The sequence below is a fragment of the Microtus ochrogaster genome, chromosome 19, assembly GCF_000317375.1.
Source record: "Microtus ochrogaster isolate Prairie Vole_2 chromosome 19, MicOch1.0, whole genome shotgun sequence".
NCBI lineage: Eukaryota > Metazoa > Chordata > Mammalia > Rodentia > Cricetidae > Microtus > Microtus ochrogaster.
Genome location: NC_022021.1, coordinates 57,889,161 through 57,898,710, shown reverse-complemented (window position 1 = coordinate 57,898,710; position 9,550 = coordinate 57,889,161). Strand labels below are relative to the sequence as shown.

The window sequence follows — 9,550 nt, the reverse complement described above, 5'->3', positions numbered from 1 at the left end:
TCCAGCCCTAGAATGTATTTTTATTGTATTTCATTTTGTTAATATGTGATGTGACCACAAACTTAACATTTACAGCCAGGTGTGGTGGCACGTGCCTTTAATCCCAGTATTTCAGAGGATCTCTGTGAGTTCAAGGCCAAGCTGGTCCAGGACAGTGAGATGCTGTCTCAAAAAAAAAAAAAAAAAAAAAAAAAACATGCCAGGTCATCTGCTGTTTCTGTTGACAGGTGCCAATCTGCTCATTGACAGCACAGGGCAGAGGCTGAGAATTGCAGATTTTGGAGCTGCTGCCAGGTTGGCATCAAAAGGAACCGGTGCAGGGGAGTTTCAGGGACAGTTACTGGGGACAATTGCATTCATGGCACCTGAGGTAAGAAGTGGCTTTGTGTGTAATGTAGCAGTCCTGTGGGGCATTGTGCCAGAGTATTTCACAGTAAGATCCAGAACAAACTTACTGATTGCAAGTCCACGACACTAGAAGTTGGTTTTTAATAGTACCCTGTAGTTTAGTGCCTTCCTTTCCGTTTTTCTTAACAAGATTACAAAAGATAAATCTTCATACATTTGCTTAAAGGCTTCTTCAACACAATTAACATGAACTTAACACAAAGCAAATTTAACACAAAATTGTGGGGTTAGTTCGTAATAGTTGTTTTATAGTAAAACAAAACTGCATGTGGTAGCAATACGCAAAAGTTACCTTTCCTTCCTGAAGGGAGGTAAGCCAGAGCTGGCCTTGTCTGCCGGTGTCTTAACACAGTACACACTTGTGAATGTGGCCTCTCCTGAGCTCATAGCTCTTCATGCTCAGTGTAGTGATGACTTGTTCCCTTGCCCCACTGTTTAGGAGGAGGGGGCTGCTTTGGAATCCTGTGATATTTATCTCTGTGCCATGTGGATATTAAGCTTGTTAATGGGATTTCAAGTAGTTCATGTAATTGCTGTTTGTACCACTATTTGCTCTGAACTCATACATAAAGAAATAGATCTCTCTTAAGTAAATCACATTGTCACATTTCCAAATTAACTGCTTTGTTTCAGGTACTAAGAGGTCAGCAATATGGTAGGAGCTGTGATGTATGGAGTGTTGGCTGTGCTATTATAGAAATGGCTTGTGCAAAACCACCTTGGAATGCAGAAAAACACTCCAATCATCTTGCTTTGATATTTAAGGTAATTATGAGGTGACAATTTTTTTTTGTACTGAAATTGGTAGAAGTCAGATTCCCATGAATTGTCCCTGCTAATCATTGTTTGTTTGTTTGCTGTTAGGTGTGTGAGTATTTTGCCTGCACATATGTTTGTGTAGCTCATGCGTGTCTGGTGGCTGCAGAGGCCAGAAAAGGGAGTCAGATTCCCTGAAATTGCAGGGACAGATGGTTGCTGGTCTCTGTCTACCAATTTAAAAATGATACTGTTTTCTTATTTTTGCGTATGGATTATGTATATAGATGTTTGCATGTAAGAGTATGTGCATGCCATGCCTTGTGTGGAGATAAGAGGGCAGACTAGGAGGTGGCCCTGGCTCTCCCTCTCATTTCAGGAGAGATACTTTTGTTGGCCACAGCACTGCATAGTCCAGGATTTCTGGCCTATAAACTTGTAGAAGATTCTCCTGCCCCCAGTCTTACTGTAGAGGTGCTAGACTCACAGACAAGCATTCTCATATCTGGGTTGTTTTGTTGATGTTGTTTGTTTTTGATTTGTGATTTTGGCTTTGCAAGACAAGGTTGCTCCGCTTAGCCGCGGGGCCTGTCCTGGAACTCCCGAGTGCTGGGATTAAAAGGCATGCTCCACCACCTCCCAGCTAGCATACCTGGTTTTTTTTACATGGGTTCTGGGGATCCCAGCTCAGGCCATCAAGCTTGCATGGCAAGCATTTTTCCCACTGAGCCAGTTCCTTAGTCTTACTCCCCCAGTTTTGTTTTGTTTTGTTTTGGAAGGAGGGCAGTGAGACAGGGTCCCTATGTAGTCCTGACTGGTCTGATCTACCTGAGTGCTGGGATCAAAGGTGTGCCCCACCACACCTGGCTCTACTTCCAAAATCTTCAGTGCACTTTTTTGACTTATCTGTGCTCCTTATAAGAAATTTACTCCATGTTTCAAAATGTTTCAAATTTAGGGCCAGGCAGTGTACTATGGCTAGAACACTTAAAACATGAATTAAATGAGGTATTCAACAGAAATATTTGGGGATTTTTTTTCCCTGTGAAGGAAAAACAAGAGCAGTGAGTAATTACTCTTGGCAGGTACAAAGGGATGTCATTTTGGTTTGGTTTTTGTCTTATGGTGTGTTAAGAAACATATGCATCCACTCAGTGTCTCTAGATAGACACTAGGGGATCACGGGTGTGTGCATCCACTCAGTGTTCCTAGATCTCAGACTTTTTAAGGTTTTTTTTTATTCTGTCATTTTGCATTTTTCAGTAATGATCCATGAAGTTGCTAAGGTGAGGAAAAGGGAGAGTTTTATTGTGATTATGAGTAAGTAGGTAGGTTTACATTATTTAGATTCATTCTCTACCTATTTATAGAATTGTCAGCTCTTGTCTGGGCTTGGTGGTGCACAACTGTGACTGAAGAAAGATCCAGCAGCCTGTGCCCACAAGAGCCTGTGCTCAAAAGAGAAATAAAAAGTTGTTTGTACTTTTTGGTACAAAGAATCAGGATTTGTCCAACACTGAGGAAGAACACCCTGTATTACCAGATAGGTGCACACTGATAGAAGCTATGAAAATGATGCCTGTGTTCTGTGCAGAGTTATTATGGAAAGTTCAGTGCTCTGGTTTTGTCTCCTGCAGATCGCCAGTGCGACTACTGCCCCATCCATCCCATCACATCTGTCCCCAGGTCTGCGTGATGTGGCTCTGCGTTGTTTAGAACTTCAACCTCAGGACAGACCTCCATCAAGAGAGCTACTGAAGCATCCTGTCTTCCGTACGACTTGGTAGTTAATTGTTAACTATAGTGGAGACAGGATGTGCAACAATGAAAGAATAAAAAGAACTTGTGGGCAGCCACGTTGATAATCTACTGGCCATCATGCCACTGAACAGCTAGAGATGAGGCCAGTAGCGAACCCTTACCTAAGTATGTGATTGACAAATCATGATCTGTACCTAAGCTCAATATGCAAAAGTCCACAACTTGTGCAGAAACTGTAAACCGTGCCTTTCAAAGGACTGGCTCTAGGTGAACAGGAAAGCGATGGAGTTTGCATGACTAAATAACAGAAGCATAAATTTATTTTTGGAGCACTTTTTCAGCAATATTAGCAGCTGAGGGCTCAGGATCTGTTTTCATGTGTCACTTCTTCCATTTCGTCGGGTGAGCACAGCAGGAGGTTCTGCAGTTCCGTTTGGGTTTTTTTGTCACTGGCTATAAAAAAATCAGTGTCTGCCTCTTTTAGGTCAGAGTATGCTATGAGTAGCAGTAAATACATGTGTTTTTAAAAGTTATTAACTTCTTTATCACCCACAGTTGACTTTTTTTTTTTTTTACTTGTGGTTGATTGTGGTTCATTGTGCATTTTACTGTTGGCCCGTTCATTTCGTTTTTGGAAAATATGGTTCTGTATTTTCATTTCACCTTCATTTGTGTTTAACATTCAGGGAAAGGTGATCTCTTCAAACCAGAAAAAAAAAAAAAAGAAGATATAAGTAGGTGTGAACTAGTTTTTAAAATCTGTGCCTATTGCAAGAGTTGTGTTTTCTTCTCATAGGCGTATAATGAAATACTGGCTTCGTGAATCAGCCTGCCCTCGCCATGCGGGTTAAGTACATTCTCACTTCAGAGTCAGCACAAGGCAGGGCGAGATTACCTGAAAGTTAGCTGAACTATTTCATATTATTTTGCTTGCCTACAGGAAATTCATACCATTTAAATCTTCCTCTTGGTAACAATCCATCATTCATGCCCACTGATTATAACATAACTGCTATTTTCCTTCTGCCATGCATGATGTTTTATACTAGACCTGGCTGATAAACTCATTTACTTACCTATCAATCAGTAACATTTTTAAACAAACAATAAATTTACTTTGCATTTAGAAAATGCTCAGAAAGAAAAGTTGAACTGCATTTACACACTAATTCCTGAAATTTGCACAACTATTTAATTGTCTTAACTTCGAGTTAATTCAGATGCATGGAATCCTGAAGCAAAATGGTAGACTTTTGCATGTCTGTCTTTTAAATCAAGTACTGATTAGCTATTAAATGTAACTTTGAAATGTTAAGTTTTAACTCTTCAGAAGCCAGTGTGAAATAGAATTGGTTATTCTCAAAGACTCAGGATAAACTAAATAAGCTATATTATATGTAGTACATTTGAAATGTACTACACAAATTGGAAGCAAAATAAGTTCCAAGATAAGTTTACAGGGATGTATTGCAAATCATTTTCAAAGGCAGTTTTTATGTGAATGTGCTTCTTAGTGAAATGTTACATTCCTTTGTTTTGGAAGATTGGCAATATTTGAAGAGTTAAAAATAATTCAGAAATGTGAAGTTTGGTAATGCTAAATGTGTTGTACTTGACTTCCTTTTTTATTTTCTTTTTATTTTTACTTTTTTGACTACTTAGAATTTTCACGATTCTAATAAGATTGTTTCCGAGTCTCATGTGCAAGCTTTAAAGGACGCACTCTTGCCATTTTATATACTGGAAGATCATTGGTCAGATTAGCACTGTGTCTGACAGAGGTGTAAACTGTCTAAACTGAGGAACCTCAGCTAATCAGTGTTACTGTGTAGATGAACATGCCCACCACATTTCAAACTCAAACGTCTCCAGCTGTCAAGATCACTGTGTTTGGGTGTGTTTGCGGTTCCCTCAGCTTGTTGGTAGTTGTGGTATTTTGTTTTCGATGCAAATGTGATGTAATATTCTTATTTTCTTTGGATCAAAGCTGGACTGAAAATTGTACTGTGTAATTATGTTTGTGTTTTTAATGTTATTTGGTACTCGAGTTGTAAATAACGTCTACTGCTGTTTATTCCGGTTTCTACTACCTCAGGTGTCCTGTAGATTTAAATTTCTTCTGCCAAAGTTCGCTCTCACAATGACATTCTATGTGCTGTGTGACTATGATTCCTAAGACTTCCAGGGCTTAAGGGCTAACTTCTATTAGCACCTTACTGTGTAAGCAAATGCTACAGAAAACCTCTGGGTTAAGAAAATTTGGCTTAAATGTATCCTTTGTTATTTTAAATATATCGAGATATTTTAATTAAAATTTTTACCCCTTTGAACCAATTTTATAGTATTTGTACCTATTTTGGTGTTTTGTCTTTATAGTAAATAAAAGTTTTTGAACAAAAGTTGACTGGTACTTTGGGTTCTTTAAATAGTTTTATACTAGTAGGAAAGTTGTGAAAGCACCGCAAAGGATCTCTGCCTCTCATCCTGCTCTACCCCACTACCTGCTCACACCTCTATAGCAGAAGCTGCACAACAGGGTCGCGGGTCGCCTTTACTGTCCTGCTTTCTTAGTCTCTTTCAGTTTCGAACCACACCTTCCTCCTTCCTTGGCCTTTGTGTTTTTATGATTATATTGGCTATCAGCTTATGGAAGACCCTCAGTCTGAGTGTGGCACTTCCTTGTTGGACTGGGGATTGCAGGTGGCTGGAATACTGTGGGCAGTGCTGCGCTTTCAACATGATGGCTAGAAGGGGCCACACCGTCCATTTGTTCCTGTGCTGCTGCGATGACCTGAGCAGCACTGTGAAGCCACTGTTTCCCCTTTTCAACCAACAGACACTTTCACATTAAGTCCTCCGTGAGGGAGACTTTGAGACCGTAGAAGTAGCACTTGTCAGTCAGTTTAGCTATGTGCTCTTAGCCTACATGCTTGTGATACTACCCTAATTGATGCCAAATTGTGGTTTTTCTTTTCATTTCCTCATTTCTCAACATGTGTCAACTGTATTTTGCTATTAGGGAGCAATTTCTTCCATTTACTTATTGTATAGTCTCATGAATTTGTTCAAGTTGTCACAAATCAGTGGCAGTGACAGAATGTCAGTTTCTGAGGGTAGCATCTCTGTTCTTGGCTAGTGTGCTAGTTGGGGTTCCATATAAAAGCCAGTAAAAGGAATATATATTACAAAGAGCGTTTATTAGATCGACTTACCGATACTCTCTAGGAGGCACTGGTAAACTGCTCAGTCCAGGAGGCTGAGCGCCTCAGCAAGACCATCTGACACTGAAGGCCTGAAAGATTTCTGAAGAACTACTGGTTTTCCAACTATGTAGGAAGGCTGAAGAAGCAGGTTTGATAGCGGCAGCAGTAATGGTACCAGCAAAAGGTGAAGGCAGGCAAGAAAAGGCAGCTTTTCCTGGGACCTCCTTAAATACAGGTTGCCACTAGAAGGCACTTCTCAGATCCTTCCAGGAGCATGTCTCTTAGTTGATTTCAGAGCCAGTCAAGTTACAACCAAGATTACCTTCACAACAGGCCATCATTAGTCTGTGAATACTTAATGTTTAGGTCCGTCTTGTGTGTTTGTCTTGTGTAGTCCTTGGAGCAGCCCACTCTTCCCAAAGAGCGTTGATTCCTTTGATGGGCAATAGCATTTAAAAATTAAATATGCATGTACCAAACAGCACATGGTACCCCATGAATGTGTAACATCATTAGTTATATATTAAAAAATAAATGTAAGCAGGGCATGGTGGCAAACAACATTAATCCCAGCACTCCAGTGGCAGAGGCAGGCAGATTTCCTTTGAGAACAAGGCCAGCTTGCTCTTCAATGTGAGTCCCAGGACAGCCAGAGTTACACAGAGAAACCCTGTCTCAAAGAGATAAATGTAAAAACACTCAACCCCAAAGAAAGAAGAAAAGGGGGAATTAAAAGTGCTCAGGAGGCAGTGGCAGATGGATCTCCGTGTGAATTCAAGGCCAGCCTGCTCTACGGATGGAGTTCCAGGACAGCTAAGGCTACATAGAGAAACCCAGTCTCAACACCAAAGAGAAAAAGTAAAGAATAGGTGAGACAAACAGAAAACATGAGAAAATGTCAAACCTCAATCTACTGCCCAGTAAGTATGTTAAATTTGAATAAGCATCCATGTGAAAGATAGGCCAGTGGCTCCTGTGTGGCCAGCCCTTCTCACAGAATTAGAATATACAGTGTGCATATGTGCAGAATGGGGTACAGTGCATAAACCTACATGCGCATAGCTACACCCTATGTACCATGGTTTTGACCAAACAGCAGATTCAGTGAAGTTTTTCTACTTCCTAAATTTATGATTCTTTTCTCCAAGAACTGTAGCTGTAATCATTCCCAATGTACTAGCTCATTCCCCACCTCTCTCCCCTTTGGCAGCAGCCTCTCGATTCTCATACCTAGGTTTCGCAGAAAGAGCCTTCCTTTTGTGGACTCCTAACCCCTATGGTGTCATCACTGCTCCTGGGAGCTTTGTTTCTTACTGAACTTTTTTTTTTTTTGTCATTGTTTTGTTTTTTAAGACAGGTTCTTACTGTGAAGCTTTGATTGTCCTGGGACGCACTTCTATCTGCCTTTGCTTTCTAGGTACTAGTATTAAAGGCTATACCCCCACACTCAGCTTTTCATGGTCTTAAGTAATCTGTGTATGCATGCCTTTTAACTGCTGAGATGCATCAAAATTCATGAGTTACTATGTGATGTTTCTATGTGTGTAGTTTTAAGATTTAATTTTTATTTTTATACATGTATGCTTTTCGCATTCAAGGTAAACATCCCAAACATTTCTCCATGCTGAAACCATTTTAAAACTTACTATTTTTTTTTTAAAAAAAAAAGTGTGCATAGTGTCATTATCCATAGTCACACTACAGTGTACACCAGACAGTCTTATTCCTTTATTTTTGGTGACACTGGTGATAAACCTAGGCCCTTCTGTATGCTAATGCTCTACCTTTGAGCTCTATCCTTAGCCCTTTTAGCTTTGATACAGAGTATGACTAAGTTGCCCAGGTTGGCCTTGAACTTTTGAACTACCTCATACCATCTTAGACCTGTGCTTTTCAAAAGCCTAACTTCTTTGTGGTTCAGAAGTTCAGTCCATTATTATCATCATGGGGGCGTGCAGGCAGACATGGTGCTGGCTACATCTTGATCAGAAGACGACAGGAAGTATCTCTGACACTGGGCAGTATCTTGAACACAGGAAGCCTTAAAGTGTGCCCCCATAGTGACACACTTCTTCCAACAAGGCCACACCTACTCCAACAAAGCCACACCTCCTAATAGTGCCACTCCCCGTGAGGGGCCAATTACATTCAAACTACCACAGACAGTATATCTTTATTTCTATGTCCTCAGGGACTAAGACAGAGGCTAAAACACTCAAGTTAGTGGACCGAGCTAGCAGGTGACTGAGCTAGCAGTAGAGAGGAGGGCCACTGTATAACACCAGCGTCTCAGAAGAATGTGTACAGTACTATTTTGAGAAGACAACTATTGTTTAGGACTAAGCTACCCTGGAGAGGCCAATAACAATGAACTACTACAAGTCAGGGAAGCTGGGGACAACTTGACACAGACTGAGGTGGACGACAGCCATAGGGAAGCGGTCGTGGAGAGGGACATAGCAGAAAGTTTCAGGTGGCATGAGGCTCAGCTCAGGCCATGAAGGGAATGCGATTGGCGGCCTCACCTTCGGTGCCTAAGCACTGAGCCCATCACCTGAGGACAACTGCCCCATCTGATAGACCTCGGCCAGCAGGTGCGTCAAGCCCTGAGAATTCTGACAATCCGATGAAGTATTTCGCCCACCCACCACCCAGCCCCTCAACCCCATCACACACACACACACACACACACACACACACACACACACGGGAGGGGGGTGCAGAATGAGGGAGGACCCTTTATATACTTCAGAATGACAAATTTCCAAAATTAAAAATTAGAAAAAATACTTGGGAGTCTGAATAGTCTTTGGTTTGACTAGACTTTTAAAAAGAATTTACCTTCAGTTTTCCAAACAAACAAACAAACAAACAAACAAAAAACTTTTAACTCCTCTTGCAGCCCAGTGCCTGTTATTTTCTGTCCCCTGCACCTACTAAACAGAATTGTTTGACATAAGCCATGTCCAGAAGAGGGCAGCAGAGTAAAACTTTGATTTAAAGGGCTTCTTAGTGTGTTAACTTTGCTACGAAATATTAAATTCTGTTATTCCCTACTCAAAACTATAGCATAAATTCCAGAGATCTCCTCAGAAATCTGAAAGACACACAAATATCATCAATAATTCCATTTTTTTTTTTACCAACTAGAACCTGGATTTGGTATTTATCTCCTGCCTATAACGACGTGCCTATTCCTCCCGTTTTCAGCCATGTGCAGAGAGGAAAGACACTGCTGCCTTCCTTCCAGGGCTCCTGCTCTCAAGACCACTTCATTGCTGGCTTCCAGTCATCTACCCATCCATCCATTTATCCAACTGTCCACTTATGATCCTGCCAGTCATGGTTCCTTGAGCTCTGCAGATATTCCTAACAAAACTTCTCTAGAAAATACTGAATTTAAGAACATATTTTATGTGGGG

The 9,550-nt window shown here is 40.9% G+C and overlaps 1 protein-coding gene across 1 annotated transcript in view; it reads left to right on the top strand.

Moving 5' to 3' along the window:
- Map3k1 (mitogen-activated protein kinase kinase kinase 1) overlaps window positions 1-5,324 on the top strand; it is a 24,962-nt gene extending 19,638 nt beyond the window's left edge. Inside the window, exons 16-18 of the mRNA XM_026783804.1 lie at window positions 228-370; window positions 1,042-1,173; window positions 2,802-5,324. Of these exons, the coding sequence (XP_026639605.1) occupies window positions 228-370; window positions 1,042-1,173; window positions 2,802-2,951 (425 nt within the window). The 3' untranslated portion in view covers window positions 2,952-5,324. The remainder of the gene's footprint in view (window positions 1-227; window positions 371-1,041; window positions 1,174-2,801) is intronic.
- The last annotated feature ends 4,226 nt before the right edge of the window (window positions 5,325-9,550 follow it).